The sequence below is a fragment of the Eurypyga helias genome, unplaced genomic scaffold (assembly GCF_000690775.1).
Source record: "Eurypyga helias isolate BGI_N326 unplaced genomic scaffold, ASM69077v1 scaffold12103, whole genome shotgun sequence".
In the NCBI taxonomy this organism is placed as follows: domain Eukaryota; kingdom Metazoa; phylum Chordata; class Aves; order Eurypygiformes; family Eurypygidae; genus Eurypyga; species Eurypyga helias.
This window is the reverse complement of record NW_010240626.1, coordinates 51874-69432: the sequence shown is the minus strand read 5'-3', so window position 1 is coordinate 69432 and position 17559 is coordinate 51874. Positions and strand designations below refer to the sequence as shown.

At 38.6% G+C, this 17559-nt stretch overlaps 1 protein-coding gene across 1 annotated transcript in view; it reads right to left on the bottom strand.

Moving 5' to 3' along the window:
- Window positions 1–17559, bottom strand: part of TRHDE (thyrotropin-releasing hormone degrading enzyme) — a gene marked incomplete at its 3' end in the record, with an annotated part of 81570 nt that overhangs the window by 17594 nt on the left and 46417 nt on the right. The window contains exons 5-6 of the mRNA XM_010148494.1: window positions 16443–16576; window positions 16289–16344 (exon numbers count right to left, since the gene is read on the bottom strand). Of these exons, the coding sequence (XP_010146796.1) occupies window positions 16289–16344; window positions 16443–16576 (190 nt within the window). The remainder of the gene's footprint in view (window positions 1–16288; window positions 16345–16442; window positions 16577–17559) is intronic.

Genomic DNA, 17559 nt, shown 5'->3' with positions numbered 1-17559 from the left:
GGAAAGAGTTTAGCAATGTTTCAGGAAGGCTTTTTAAGTTAACAGATTTACAAGTAAAGTGCAAAACAGACACAAGCATCTGCAAGCTTCTTTTTAAAACTGAGTAAGGAAGCATCAAGCTTTAGGATATGCACTCATTTTCTTCTTCTAAACAGCATTTTTTCTTAACTATCTAGACTGCAGAAACAAAGCGTAACCCTGTGGGTGTGAACCTTCCAGAAACACACATGTCTATTTCTTCCCTTGATGCATGTGTTTAAATCCCAAAGGAGTTCTCAACCTGCCTAGAGAAGAGATAATGATTCTGTTTTCATTAAACACTTAAAGTCAGCAAGTTGGACTCCACAAGCTTTAATTTATCATATATGATATATCTTCACAGAGTATTTTTTCTCCTGTTGGTTGCAAACGTTAACCTTAATTTCCAACAGGGTCTGAGGAAAACATGCATGCAAGTAGCAAACAAAGAAAACTACAGAGATTATTATGGAAAACAATCAATACATACACAATACAAATTTTGATCTCAGTTGTAACAGCATATAAAAACTACTTTGCTAAAATATTTGAAGCAGATTGTTCTTTTTGGTATGGTCCAAATCCACAGTTCCCTTGCAAGGTATACCACATCCATGCAAGCCATTGTTTTTCACACTCTCTATCCGAAGAACTGCACCATGTTCCCTTCATGTTCTTGGGAAAGAAGTAAGTTCATGTAACAGCGTTCAAAAGTATCTATCCCATGCCCTTGTGATGACCCACTCTCCAGTCTGCTTCCATATTTTGTCAGCAAGGCTCTGTTCTCAACTCCAACTACAGCAACAGAAACAAGATCACTTGGGGATCTCACTTTGCCACTCAGGACTGACATGAGAATGGTGGTGCTCTTGGAGTGGGGGGTGGACAGAGTTCAATGCATCTGAAGACAGAGAAAGTAAGCTAACTATAAACCACTCCATTTTATAGGTCTTTCTTGTTTCTGAAGCAGCAGAATATCATCAAGATGAGTTCTAGGTCTTAATACTTTGTAAAGACATGTAACCATAATTAATGGAGCCAGAAGCAAGCTGAATTGACTGCAGTTAAAAATCTTGGAGATAATGTTAGCAAAGAGGTAAACTAGCTTGAAGTTGCATATATGTAATTAGTTCCTAATGGGATTTGTGATTATAGTTACTGATAATTTGATTGACACGAGAAAGTATGAAGTAAGGAACAAGAGGAATAGCTCTAGGAAACATGCTGCTTAAGGAATAAACAGATGAATGTTTATTATAGCTGCACTAATGGACATTTAGTATCATGCCTCTGAAATTAAATCTCTCTATGCTAAGCGCAAAGAGGAAATTATCACTGCAAAACAAACAGATTATTTCTTTTTAAGCTTAATTTCTCCATAAAGACACCTAAGAAGTGAACTCAGACAGATCTATCACTTATTCCTGAGCTTTCGGCCTTCCTCATCAGTTTCAGAATTGTGATTCTTAGCTGGTAATACTCATCCTGTTCACAACAGAAACTGTTACTCTCATCACTTCACGGCTTCTAACTTTTCTAATTTCTAACAAATTTATCAGTCCGCTCAATTCTGCCTGCCTCTCCCCCACTTTTCCTAATGCTTCCCTATAGGTACAGTCCTTCTCATAAAAGTGTATTACGGTAAAGTCTGAGTTTTTCCTGTTTACTCCTAACTTCCTTCCCTTTCTGTGTTTGACCCTTGAAGACGTTATGCACAGACCCCATTTCAATAGAATCAGTCCCGAGAGCAGGGACAGGGATGAGGGGAGGTTCTTGTGGAAGACATTATTATATAAATGACAATAATTCATCACTTCAGATCATGATTTTGAGGGAAAGTGGTTATGGCTGCTACGATCAATTTTAAACTTTCTGTGAGCACATGTTGGGCAGATGTCCTTCAAGTCCATCTGCTAGGCTGGACCTCTGAGGGAACCTGAGCAGAGATATATCTAAAATGCTCTTACAGTAGCAATTAAGACAGCACTTCCCTGGAGAAAACAGAAGTGCTTCAGGAACTTGGGAGAATGTTCTTTATGTTCTACACTATTGTGTGGATGCCTACAGAAAACTCTGACAGTCCTATTCTTTTACCATTAGCCACTAAGCCGTGTTTATGAACTTCTTAGTCCAAACACACTAAATTCCCAGAATATTTGCCATTAAATAGTTTGTATAGTCAGTAGTATTAAATACATTCATTGTTTTGCCTTGCTGTGTAAAGTGGTGTATGTAACGCATATGTCATAAAACATGAAATGTATACTACAGCTTAAAAAGCTTGAGGAAGATGTTCATTGACACACACACCCCCCCCAAAAAAAAAAAAAAGTTTCATAATGGTAAGGCCAAATAATAAGGCTGCTAATTGTTGGCATTCATAGTTGAGAAAACAGGTTCTAAGTAGAAGCTCTCACCCTAAGCCATAAAAGACATAAAACATGAACCATAAAACAGATTAAAAGTCCCAAAATCTAGATCACAGATCTCAGAGCTGTTTGAATTGCCCTGGAACGTAGCAGGACTATAATGGCAACCAGCTCAGCAGAAGACAGAAACCAGCCAAAGCAGAGTGACTATTTGATGAGCTATGCTCTAGTATTCTGCATCTTCAGGAAGCACAGCAGATGTTTTCTTAAGCTTTGTATTTTAGTATAATTGCATTCTATTATTTTACACTAAAAGCTTGCCCAGTGCTAACAGTAATTTCAAAACTGCCCGTTCCAAGGAGATACTGCATCCAGCAAGATGCAAACAGTGAACAGTGGCAAACCCACTCACCAGCCATGGAATGGGTTCTCCTTCACTAGCCTGAAGAACTAGGTTCGAAGATGGTTACACAGGATCTGGTCAGCAAAAGCAAAATTTTTGCATCCAGCAAAGTAGGAAGGAATGGTCAAAGACTCACGGGTGTCACAGGACTTGTGACATATACCAGCAGCTGGCTGACACTGCTCATAATAATCAAGATAAGGAAAGAAGGCAGAACACAGAATGAGTCTGTTCTGAGTATCTTTGTGAACTCTGATGGAAAAACACAGACCAGCAGAAATTTTAAAAAGAAATGTTCAACAATTATCATTACAATAATAAGAAAATTAACAGTAGCAACCTTTCCCTCAAAGGTAAAAATGCAAAATAATTTCCCCGTCATATAATTGTCTGGTAATATTTATTCAAAGGAACTATAGAATGTAATATAAGTTAAGTACATGCTCTACACTGGCAGCTTGATTTATCACTCCCTCTTCCAACAATGTCACTGGAAGGTCAGTGACAGAAATCGTTATTTTTCTTGTGTCTTTTTAGCCATCAATCATACTGCTATCCTTAGAGTCCAGCAAAAGTACTATCAGATATTGCCTGCCAAAGTCCAAATGCATGAGGGCCAGTGCTAAGAGACTAGGCTCTTCTCCGGCTTAGCCGTCTCAGAGAAAAATTGAAATATGGTCTGTCACTCAGGGAATAACTGATTATGGGCTGTAGTGAAACCAGGTAACAAACATTAACACCGCAGAAATACCATGAAGTCCAATCTTAAGTCTCATCTCCAGTAGCTATCTGAGAATTGTAGCAAGCATGTATCTGCAACCAAAAATAATCTGCAGAGAAATCTTGGATAGTTTTGGCAAGTGTCTTAACAGATAAAATAGTTAAACCAAACAGTGTTGATTCACAAACAGTGGCTGAATGCATACTGAAGTTCAGGTTATGCATTTCTCAGGTACAGGCCAAAAAGTTTACAAAACCTCATCTACAGCATCTGTAATGAAAAGGCTGGGAGCCACCTTAAGAACTCATTTAGTCTCTCTCCTACTCAAAGCAGATTCACACCAATGACGTTCCTGACAGAAATATGTCTAGTTTTGTCTATACAGACCTCTAGTTATGGATATCCTAGGAGCACTTGAATGTCAGTGCTCCTCTTCTCAGAGGCATAGAATTGTAGAATCATAGAATTGTTTAGGTTGGAAAAGACCTTTAAGATCATCAAATCCACCCTAACTCTGTTAATTCTACCATGAAACCATGTCCCTCAGCACCTCATCCACATCTCTTAAATAATTCCAGGCTAAACAACCCCAGCTCCCTCAGCTGCTCCTCAGAGAACTTGTTCTCCAGACCCTTCCCCAGCTCCACTGCCCTTCTCTGGGCACGCTCCAGCACCTCAGTGTCTGTCTTGTAGTGAGGGGCCCAAAACTGACCACAGGATTCGAAGTGCGGCCTCACCAGTGCCCAGTACAGGGGGATAATCCCTGCCCTAGTCCTGCTGGTCACACTGTTCCTGATGCAGGCCAGGATGTCATTAGCCTTCTTGGCCACCCGGGCACACTGCTGGCTCTTACTCAGCTGGCTGTCTACCAACACCCAGGTCGTTTTCTGCCAGGCAGCTTTCCAGCCCCTCAGACACGCTTCGTCCCGCCCCCCCATCCCCAAGCCTGTGGCATTTCATGGGGTTGTTGTGACCCAAGTGCAGGACCTGGCACTTGGCCTTGGTGAACCATGATAATATTATAACTCTTGTCTTTTGCCCTGTAAATATTCACTGAAGAATACCAACAGACCCATTTCATGTCCTAAAATGAACAGTGGTAGCTTCATGTAGCTTCATTATAAACTACAATTACGTTTAGAAAAACATCCTGTTCCAGCAGGTTTTTCAAGCCTAAAGAGACTCCTGAGGAACTGTGGTGAACTGGTGATATCCCATTTTTATGACAAGGACATAGGCAGAAAAAGAACTTTCAAAAATTATATATATATATATAAAGTCATCTTATGACATCATATAACATCATAAGCACCAACTCTTAGCAAGGTACTACCCTGCTTTACACTGAAGAAATTGCTAATGTGGTCGTTGATACAGAGAAGAAAGGCAATGAACAAAAAAAAGAAAGTACTGAACGTAGTAATGAAATATCCCTCACAAAGAATTCCCACTAAAAATCTCATGGCAATCAAAAATAATCTTTAAATTACATGAGCCTTTAATGAGTCAGATAGAAGCAGAAGATCTAGATTATATTATGAAACATCAGTGTGTATTCAGCTGCATTCTGACCTTGATTTGTTCTTTACACTGAGCCGCTGAACTTATGGACAGATCCCAGCACATTCATTTTCCCCTTAGGGACAAAGTACCAAATGGTAGTGTAATTGCCAAGGGAAAATTATTACTCTGTTCTGAATTATTTCTATCATAAATCCAGCACCAGTCAAACACTCTCTGTCACAAAAACGCCAGGGTTGCCGTACAGTGATGAGAGTCCCACATACAAGTGCACCATAAATTCCTTAGTCCCACCACCCAATGAAGTCATTTTAAGTCATGTGCTTAAATCAAAATTACAAAATCCAAGCTGGCAGCAAACTGGTCTGCATTGTTGAAACAAGGGAAATGAGGTGATTTACTTGCTGCTGGTTTAAAACTCACCCTGCATCATCTGTTTCTTATGGAATGTGTAAAACATGACTAGCTTTTTGTCTGGATAATTTTGAACGGGGAAAAAACAGCTCTTAAGAACACGGATGTGCAACTCAGATTAACTTCTGTTTCTGCGCATGTGTAATATAACAATAGTTAGACTATACTCATTAGCCCATAAAGTGACAATTAAAGTTAGGATTCTTATTTATTGAGTTATTCTTTTACCTTTAATGTCAAGTGTGTGGATTAGAATAATTCCCAGAAAATTTGGTGCAAATGAACATTCGCTTTTACCTGTATCTGGCTTTTTCTAACCCTACACATTTCTTCTGGACCTACCAAGGACTGGTGCCCTATTGATGCATTCAGGATATTCTTTCCTGCAGTGCTTTAACATCAGTTCTTTGGCAGCTGAGTAAAAACAGTTATGTTGAATCCTGACACGTAAAAAAGGCTTTGAGGAAGGCGACCCATGCAACAGGGAAACTAACTCTTTGTAGTCACAGATTTCACCTTCAACTCCTGCAAGTCTGGAAAGTCAAAGATTAAAAACTTACGATAACTGGAATCCATGTTCAACAAGCAAAGCTGGAAGAAGAATGTTTCTTATAGAAAATTAATGAGCAACCAGTAAAAAAGGTTCTGTGATCTGCAGTATCAAAGAATGCTTTACCTCATCTTCCACTCCCAGGGCTGGGCTGACTTAGGATCAGATAAGGACTCTGCTTTTCTAAGACATCCAAAGTGACTTAATAGAGACATGATTTGTACCAGCTATGGACTTCCACGTAAACAGGACAGGAATGCACATCCGCTCTTTGATAAATACAACAGCACCACTTGGCTTACAAACTTATTTGAAGTACTAAATTTAATCAGCATTCAATCTCTCCAACATCAAAGGATTCAGAGAGTATGATAGTTTTAAGTGAAGCCTCCTTGTTACTATGTTTTCTTACATGAAAAATATTCAAGGACTCTTAAGTGACTTTCAACTCAACACAAGAGCATTCGAAGCATCCTACAAAGAATAGTTCAAATTCAATATAATTATCAGAGTATCACGTGGCTTAAATTATCTCACACAGTTTTAGAGATGCCACATAAGCAAAGGCTAATATTAATTTGAATTAATTATTTTTATTGAGAAGAGAGAAAACCACCATACTTAGAACTGTGTTTATTGAAATGCAAAAAAAATCCTTGAAACTGGAGTTCAGTATCGGTCCTCTCCTCTTCTTCCCCATATGAAAAAAAAAATAATAAAAAATAGCGCAAGATGGAAAGGAATCATCTCACTGCTGAAAATTAAGGAGGTTAGGTATGTTATGTTTTTCATCACCATAAACCTCTGATTTCTGAGAAGTATGTCATTCACACACTTAAATTAGTTGAAAAAATTTCAATGTATTTCAGGGGCTAATAGAGGTCAATTTCAGATGGCTCAATTATTAAGTGTTACTTATTTTCTTTCTTGATGATTTTGTTGGGAAGGGTAGAATGAAACAGCCTTTCTATTCCTTAAGTTGTCAATGGGCAATGGTATCTATGAGAGCATGGTTGAGCAACTTCAAAATTAAGTTAATTTATTATTATGCACAATGCTTTTTCATATATCTCTTTTTTCGTGCTCTAATTTTTATAATTTGCATATCAGTCAGCTAAACTAAGTATGTGTTTAAAAACTAGAAACTTCATATGGAAAGCACAGAAGCCTGCTGTTGAAAATACACATACAATCTGAATTTTGTTTGCCAGAATTTCTACAGAATTGGGTATTATTTCTGTAAAAGCAATTCCTCACAAACATGTTTATAATAAAGGACTCTGAAATTCTCATAAACCTTCACCTATTCTCTTATCTCCATTTTACAGAAAGAAAACAGACACAAACAGTTTAAGTGATTTTACCAATATCACCTAAGTCTATAGCAGAAAGAGTATCCCAGGTTTGCCTAGTCCCTGTGCAGTGCCTCAGTCATAACACGGTCATTCCTATTTATTGCCTGATTTCTGGGTAGAGCTAGCCAAATAGGAAGGAGCTAAACTAAAACAACATTAATTCCCAAGACCTTAGTCTACAGTTTTGCTTTATAAAATCATCAAATGAAGACAAAAAATTGAAAATATAATCTGCACTCTGAATTCAAACCTTCACCCTGGCAGTACGTTCTGCCTAGTAGATAGAGCATACGCCGATTGACTGTTTTTAATTGGGATAGAGTTAGTTTTCCTCATAGTACCTAGTATGAGCCTATGTTTTGGATATACAGAGAAAAATATTGATAGTATATTACTGGGTTTAGTTGTTGCTAAGAAATGTTTATGTCAACTCAGTTTCTGATACTGCCCCTGTGTTCCCAGCTTCTCTACAAGAAGCTGGGAGAGGACACAGCCAGGACAGCTGACCCAAAATGATCAAAGGGACATTTCATGGCAATTATGCTGTCTTTTGTCAGTAGAGAGTCAATTCTCTTTTATGTGTGCTTGCAGGGCCAGGGGTTCTGGGCCAGGGGTGGACTCTCTCTCTCCGAATCTGTCTTACATTTGGTTGGCCAGTGGTGAGCAGTTGTGTAATTTATTTTCATTTTCATTATTTTCATTACATATTATTAATATTGTTGGTATTATTGGTATCATTTTTTTTTATTTCATTTACTTTGAATTATTAAATTGTTCTTATCTCAACCCACGAGTTTCCTTGTTTATTCCTCTGATTCTCCTCCCCATCACAGTGGGGAGGATGGAGGTGAGTGAGCAGCTGTGTGGTACTTGTTTGCTGACTGGGGTTAAATCACAACAGCCAACAAAGACCACACCTCTAGACATCAATCCTGGCCAACAGCAATTGGATAAGCCTAAAAAGTAGGATGATTTCTGACAAGCAATGATGCAGTCAGATCAAAACAGCAGGCAAAGCAGTCAGTAGCCTAAGGTGGCAGACTATTTGGTTAATGCTGGTGAGGCATTGGCATTTTCCTTTTCAGCTAGAAGAGTTGGTTCTTGCCTTTTATTCATGCATCTTTTGTTGATGTTGGGAAAGGACAGAGCAGCACCCCTAGCCTCTCAGAGTGTCTCATCGCTGCTACCTTGAGCAAGATGTCTGGATGAAGCCTGTATGAAGACTTCCTGATGACCCACAAACACACAGATTCCCAAAGCCATATTTTCACCTCTCAGTCCCCTTTCCAATATTCAAAGTTGCTAGGAAGACTTCAGAAAGCTTCACTTTTGCCACTCTCCTCCTCTTGTTTAACCTCAAACTCCAAGATAAGCCTGTATGAAGACTTCCTGATGACCCACAAACACACAGATTCCCAAAGCCATATTTGGGAATCAAACTCCAAGATAAGCATTCTCTTAGACCCGGTTTAATTAATGTTCCCGCAACAAATTTCACAGACTGTTCCCCTCCCCTGTCATTACACGGTAGTCCTTGGCATCTGCACTGCAACGTGGATACATCCATACCAAGCTGACTTCAGAAATCATCTTGAACTATAACAGACCAAGACCATGGGGTGAAAAGACAATGGGCTAACAAGCATTAGCTAAAAATAATTCTTTCATTCCCTTGAAACCAGTGTCATTTTTTCCTGACACTTTATTCTGGGTTCAGCTAAGAATAGAGTTAATGTAGTTTACTGGATAAAACATCTACTGCTATAATAACTCAGAAGGACCGGAAATAATTGAAGTATAGGCAAATTTTGTGGGGGATGTGGATTAGCAACATCACCCACTCCTACAGAACAGATGTACACTAGGCTGAGACCTAGCCACTGCACTGAACACTCTCCAGAGAATTCAGATATACAGTTTCTCTTTTGTATGTACTGAAGGGTCTTTTCCAACTTCTTCCCCAGCCCTTAACAGGTATTTCTATTGTCCTGGATGCTCTCATAGCACCGTCACTTTCACGGAAGTGCTGTACAATTTGCTTTAGTGCTCTTAGCTACACGACAGGACCAGATGCACATAAGATATATGCCACAAAAGCAGAACTGGCTTTTAGTGTGCTTACTCCTCAAGAATCACTTTGATTTTCTTGTATGAACATATGTAAACGTTATCTGAAATGTGTATCTCCATATAAATCAGTTATCAAGGCTGTGATACATCACAGAATATATGGACTGACATGCAGCGTACGGCACGAATGAATGATGGCTACCTTAAAATATTTGTAGCTTCCTGTTTTCTCTAAAAAAGGCACAGCTGCTCTGGCCCATTGAGAGAATATTTATGTCAAAGGAAATCCAACAACTTTTGTAAGAAGTTGTATCTAAGTCAATTGCTAGTGAACCATCACCAAAATTTGCCTGACAGTGAGAGTTACTGTGGCATTTGCTGAAATAATTTAGATGAGACCTCATTTATTAAAATAGTAACTCTATACCACTATTAATCAAGCGTGATACAAACTATCGATCTAATACTCACTCCCTTAGCTGGTACTCAGAGGCACTAATTAAGGAAGTTGTTTAACATGTCTGTTGTTTGTCTGTGTTGAACTTCCAGCAAATGTGATCAGGAGTAATAATGAAGGCTGGAGTTGAACTACAATTTATTCACTTAAATGGACCCTGTATTATTGTTTATGAATACCCACGCAAAACAAGGTCATCAACCCTGAATGTGGCTGCTGAAATTTTGAAATATTTTGAAGTACATTAATTGGCCTAGATGAAAACTTCTACCTTTGTCATCTCCTTATTATCCAGCCCCAGAATTTTAAATGGGCCCTCAAATGCCTTGACTTTTCCTGACATTACACTGAGCAGGACTTTAAGTAACACAAGCAAGTGCAACATGGAACCAATTAGCCCAGATATGTTGGAAGATTTCAAATGGTACAATAAATGAAATCTTAATCTCTAGAGAAATGACAATGAAGATCAATTCCATAGTTTAGTTTTGTTATGCACACATTTCCACCAGAAACATCAAGAAAATATTCTTCCAAATTAGCAGTAATAATTCTGGATTGTATATGGAAACGTATGAACTAGAGGCTTAGTTACAAGATAACTCTCAGTTTCCAGAAATAAGATTGACCGATCATTATGGAGGGTGGTGCTGCCTCAGGTAGCTTAACTGATAAGATCTTTTTGCCTGAGTGGCAACACTCCACATCCAGGAATTAATTAAGGAATAAGGAGAGGGTTGGTTTTGATTTGTTGGCACTTTTTTTTTTTAAGAAAAATAGAAAATGAAATCCTAAAGACATGATCTTCCAGATCCCAAAGGCTATACATAGTTAACTGAAACTTACTTTTAAAATTAATGTCTCTTTTCAGGTTGGTGAGAAAGCGATCTGGAGCAAGTATTAGCTTACTTCGGCATTTTACTACTGGAATCAACCTTACAGTCAAATGCACCAGCTGTTAAAGATGAGTCTCTGTCAAAGGAGAGAATCTGCATTTATATATAGAAAGGTAGGTTGGCACTGCCTTTTCCCTTACCCTCAGACTTTGGTTCTCTAGAGTCAGCAGAACTTTAGCTTGGAAAGAAGCAAGCCAAGAACTGATTAATGGCAGGAAAACAACCATCATAAGTCATCATGTATCTGCACCAGGTTCCCGGGTTTGGCCTGGTTAATGAAGTTCTGAGGGAGAAGAACTCTCATGAAGGCCATCTGCAGCAGGGAAGTCACTTAGTTCACAAATAATTCTGAAGGTTTATGTTTTTATTGTTGTTCATTTCTGACACAGCTCCCTATATTTGTGAAGTGTATAGAGGAGGACTTCTGCAGCCTAAAAAAAAATTCATCTGAAGAGACTACAGCTGAGTCTTCCCCTAATCTGTGAAAGGAAATGGACAGGATTCCAATATGGCCATTCAGCCCTGGAGTAGAAGACAAATTATTTCACAGACTCATCAAACATTTTGGACAAATTATTTCACAGACTCATCAAACGTTTTGGATTCAAGGGACCTTAAAGACCATCTAGTCCCAATCCCACTGCCATGGGCAAGGACACTCTCCACTAGACCAGGTTGCTCAAAGACTCATCCAGCCTGGCGTTGAAGACAGACCACTTCATGCTTTCTCATTAATCTAGTTAAGAAAAAGCTTCTGATAAACACCAAAGAAATGTTGTTAAGAAATATGCAAAAACTACTGTCAAGTTTTATCCTTGGCCTTTATTAATGTGTACCCAATGAGTGTAGTCTTGACATGCACTGTGCTGTCACTACACCTATGACCCACCCAAAAGGGAACTCTCAGGAAAATCATGGAAGAGCTCCACCACTATCCCTTCAGCTGCAAAACAGAAGATAATAATCAACAGCAAAACAGAATGTCAGCATCAAAGAAACAGTTTCCTGAGCAACTGGAATGCAAATCAAGCACCTGCCACCTTAACGTGGTGAGCTGACTATGGTGCAGGTGGGATCAACTGATGGACTCTTCCAGAACGGGAAAGAAAGAAAACTATTACAGACGACAGTAAAATAGATATATGCAGTCACATCTGATACAACACTGATTAACACTGAATACAAACCAGACCTGTTTCTTTGACATAACACTGGATTAAGTCAATTAGTTTAATGAGGGGAAGTGAATATGAAGATTTAGAGCCCAGCAAGGAAGAACTAGGGGTGACAAAACCCTAGCTGGGTAATTTATCTTACACTATGTAGTTAACTGACTTTGGGAGGTCAGGTGCATGCTTCTTACCATTAACAGTGCACTGCAAGGTGACAAGCTCAGATTTACAGGTCTACCTTTGGCATGCCTGAAGAAAAGTGGGAAGTATCCCATCTCACATACTCACTAACTGACCCCTTATCTTAAGGAAAGAGAAAGCCAGGAGAAGCTGACAACATCACTCACATTCTCAAGGAACAGTAGGATCTTTGTTATTTCCTGTGACACTACTTCTTGGAGCTTTCTGAACTGCCCTCTGCTCAGTTTAAGCCTAGAAGAGAACAACAGTTCTGTCTCCTCTGAGCTTTCTCAGTCAACACATCCCATTTACTACAATCAACATATTTTCAAATTGTACTGAAATTTCATACAAAACAACCCAAAAGATAAAGGATCTTCAAGAAGAAGGGAAGAGAGACTGCCAAGGTGCTATTCTTGCTCAAGAATTTGGGGCATGCATTTCCATAAGCTGTATTACTGCCAAGGCTACAGCTCCCCCAGATCCTCAGGGTGTGTGCATGGACCATAGCTGAGAACAGAATTACGTTTAAAAACCTGAAAAACAAACAAGCTTGTGAGAATTCAAACACAGTGGACAAGCTGTAGCTTTCTGTAATTGTTATTATTCAATTTAACTCTGCTTTATTAATTTTATGTACCAAAACAAAATACACCAGGAAGGAATGTATTTCCATATAAAATGGGGAAAACTTTATGAAATTAAAGTTATAAAGCTTAAAATATTCCTTGGAGGTATCAATTCATGTCTGTTGTTTATTTTCAAGAAATCATTATGCTGGATAGTAAAAGAATAATAAACATTTTGGAGGAATGAAATCAAACGCTCTTTTTAAAAAAAAAATTTAAATGTGGTGCTCAAAAATAATTTATATAAGCATTTTTTTCATCTTTCTCCAGATGTAAATATTATTAAATTTTACTAAAGCTAAGACCTGTACTTGTTCTACAAACAAATCGATTAGCAATAAACCTACACAGTAATATCATAATAGGACATACGATACTAGGACAGTGGAAAAATTGAGTCAAGCTTTTCTGGTGTGCAATGAACATTATCTGTATCAAGTTCAACAACACACTAGAGACTACTTCAAAAGTTTCTAAGAAGGACGAGGTATTCTGAAGAAATACAGGCTCTTCAGTACAGTACAAAGAACTGTTTATGTCAGAAATTCTTTTAAAAAGGACTAGCATGAATTTAAGAAGTTACGCTTTCATTTTTGCATTATTTTATCACTGAAAATAACAGCTAGGGATTAAACTAAAAGTATGTATTCCACAGTTCTCTCTCTCAAAATGTGTATGTTTATAGTTGTAGACAAGAAGATAACACATCAGTGCAACTAGGGGGCACAACTGAAGACTGAATTACCCTTAAAAACAGATAGTCTTCTCAGAAGTCAGGTCTGAACTACCAATTACCACCTCTGAGCCTGGTGAATAAGGTTACTCACCTTTTCTCATGTCACGTTCTGAGACAATGGTACACGTATAATCTGCCCATCACGTAACATTATATGGTCAGGGAGAAACACACGCTGTGCACTGGAGACGAGACTGAATGAGCTCTGCATCCATGAGGCAGGTAACATCCAAATCCTGGTACTGCTCCAAAAGAAAGTGAAGCAACCTTCTGCACGGCACCTTGCAGCCAAGGCGGGGGAAAGCTAATCTGCTTTCAGGGTGATGGTGGCCTTCTGAACGCAGACTTCTTGAGGAAATTGAAAGGGTCTGTGTGATTTTAATAGCCCTCACAGCTTGTTTTAGGAACACTGCTGTGTCACATCGAAGCACCAGACACAGTAGGGGCAGCTGTGCTGCACTGCAGCAACAGCAGTCTGATTTCAGTCAGAATTAGGCCTATTCCTGGTCTTTCTATGTCTGGGAGAGGGGAAATAAAACCAAAAAACATCAAACCCTTCTTAAAAAGGTACCATATAGTCAGCTAGCCAATTAAACTTCAGCATCACCATAATTGCCTTTTAAGTTTTCTTTTATTAGGAAAGATGATAGATGAATAAATTAAAAAAAGATCAACTAGAACTACATGGAAAGTTTATCCAGGTCCCATAATATTGCTACTGTTCAAATGCAGAAGATAAATCTACTGTTTGCAAACACACAGAACTTTCCTCCACCTAGACTGGCTTGTAAGGCATGTACTCTAGGTAATACTATTAACAGGAGCCTGTAAAAGGATTTAAAAGAAATAGGAATATAGCTACATATCCCTGTTGGAAGAATATTTCCTCATAAGTAATATCTACACATGTGTATGCACATGTGTACACACTAAATATTTAGCTCAACTACTTTTTTCCACAGTGCATGAGTAAGAAATGCAGCAGCAGTTTGCTGCAGCTCATCGTTAACAAAAGAAAGCCAAGTTTTCCCAAGGTGAAATCTCGTGAAAGACTTCACTATGCTCTGGCGTAGTTACCTCCGAAAAAGCAGCAGGATCCAGTATCACCATAAAACTGCTTTGGAAAGCAAGTGGGACATGCGCTACTCATCTACTCTCTTCGTGGTTTTTAGGTAGACAAAACTTGGCCATACTGTGCAGGTTGAGCCTTTAATCAAGACCTTGCCTTTATGCATCATGAACAACACAGCCCAGACCACTGGCTCAGTACTGACTTGGAAGAAAAACACTCGCATACAAGAATTGGCTTAAGGAACAGCTTTTTCCAGGGACTAGATTTTCAGGGAATTCTAGCCACATCTGACTGCGTTCAGTACATGGAAAAAGAAGGTCCCACACTGACACCATATAACTGCACACTACTTCTCTGAGGTGCCAAACCCAAATGAAATTGGCACAGACTGTTACATTACTGAACATTCAGTAGTTCGTCTAATAGTCTAGATATTTCAGAATACTGTGCAATATTCTGCTAGCCAGGGAGTACACAAATCACGGTCCACTGCAGTCTGAAGCGACGACCCATTTCTAGTCCTTTACTGTTGCCAATGGGAAGAAGCTGCAAGGCAAGAACGAAGGGCAGTGCAAAAAGCAAATGGATACTCCTTCTCTCCCCAGGATGCCTCCTTCCCTACTGCATCTCTGGACTGTTAAGTAAGGGCTAATCACTAGTTTATGTCATATATTCAGTCTTGCACTGGCAGCAGGAACAGAGTCGTAGTCCACACAACTGTGTTTTACTGCAGTGATGCTGGAACATCACTGAGCCATAATTTCTGTGTGACACTGTGCCTGAATCGCAAACATCTCTGGTGACCGTTTGTAGTGAAATGTACCTAGATACTGCCGATTCTTGCAAGTCCCTGCTCAAATATGGCTATAAATATGCTAGCAAACAGAAAAGCCAGTAGTATCAGGAATTCTCTTCACACTGCCTTTGACACGACAGTGTTTTACTGATGCGATGTTGCCAGGTACCTCAATAATCAAAAAGTTTGAAATATTCCATTACTTTCCTCTCATTTTATACTTTCACTACCAACATATTGGATGTCCTCATTTCAAAACAGGGACAATTCCAGTGACTCAGTTCATAAAGATGGCATTACTTAACCAGCACAATAGGTGTTAATTATTAACTCTGACCATAGTCAAACACAGAATGTTGATATATTCCAGAAATGCTCAACAGAACTCTGATTTCCATTCTGTGTGAAAAGCATCATGCAGAAAAAGAGTCTATTCTAGCGGATTACAAGAAAAGAAAGATAGCGGAAAAATGATATAACAGTACCAGTCAGTGCAAAAAAAAAAAAAAAAAAGTTCCTGAAGCTTGAAGGTGCCTTCCATCACAGATTAAATACACAACAAGGGTCAGTTATTAAAAAAAAGAGGAGGCAGGGCATTAGGGAGGAATGGAAGAAAAGACCCTCATTCATTAGAGAAAGAGGAAAGAGATTATTTATCTCCAAATTGTTAAATTGAACTTGCTGAAAAATTGATCAGGCATCTCCAGACTCAGAAATACCCTATCGCAATTATTGATCAAGAGCAGTGAATGTGCTACAGACCATGTTTATGTGTCATACCAAGAAAAAAAAAAAAAAAGGAATGGGAAAAGAAGTAAAGTGTATTTAAAATATATTTAACTTTGAAACACACTCAACTGTGGAGTTAATGACCGCATGAGTTATTGCAGGAATGTGTATGAGGATAGATTACCTTCAGGAAAACATACCTGGCTAGATTGAATGCATCATCGATCAAGCCTGCTCGATTACTGACAGAGATAACCTGTGAGGGGCAAGCAGAAAAATTGAACCATTTAGGGTGATGAAACAGTGAAGGTTCACTTATCAAAGCAGATTTTAGGGATGAGAAGAGGAGCTTACCTCATGGTTCCTTGTTAGCTGGCCGATTAGCAGCCTCCAATTCCTAACATCATAATTAACTCTGAAGTAGCCAGTCTGGTTGATGTTCCCCAGCAACCAACTTGCCTCTTCTAAAGCAGGAATTCTGTGGTGTTCTAAAAACAAAGAACAAGATGGGAAGGGGACTTGGTTTTAAATTTAAAATTCAAAAGACATATCTGTTAAATTCTGTCCTTCTTTAAATATCCATTAATTTATTCAAGGACTAACAAAACCATTGTATTTGAATAATAATTTCCTTTATCTGCTCTGATGAAGAGAGATACCAGCTGACATTCCTATGGGGACCTTTTATCCACACAGAACTTCCAAGGGTGAGTTTTTTCTAGCAAGTAGTATTTATATGAGGGGTGCCTGCCTAAATTTTGTGTCTGGTACCTTGATTCTGGCCATGCTAAAATAGCTTTCTACAACCATAACTCCAATAATTCAATGGATGTACTATAGAGAGAAGATGAAAACTGTGATTAAAAAAAATAATAATTCTTAAGTGTTTCTGCATGTAGTTGATGAAGCATTTATATTGGATTTTAAATTAAAGTATTTCCAGTTGTACAGCTTCTAGCTACTAACCGCTGAGAGGTTCCCCTTTAGAGCTAGCCCAATTAACCTTATATAAACTAACCTGTTCCTCATCTTTCCCCTTTTTTTAAGTAATCGCTTTGGGATTGAAAGTACCTTTTTTTTTTTTACCAGTATTTGTAAAAGCTAGGGTCAGACAGTCCACAACTATTTGCAGGGATTTCAACAACGAGAACGCCCTGAGCTCAAAACACATGCTTTTTTCACTATGTAAAAAATCATCACGGAATGAAGCCTCAGGCTTCAATGTCTCTTGAAGAAGCCTTCGATCTATTAGATTATTCTGAGAAACTGGATCATGAACCAGACCTCACTAAAAATTTAGCAACACTTTTTTTCTATTATAGTAAAATTAGTTTGTACACCATTGACAAAAGGAACAACCTCCTCATGCATTTTTAAAAATAAAGGAGAAATACAGAAAACCTTTTTTAAAATTAATTCCAACAGGGAATTGTTTGCTGTGCTTGAATTCCCTGAAAGTAATGAATGGGGG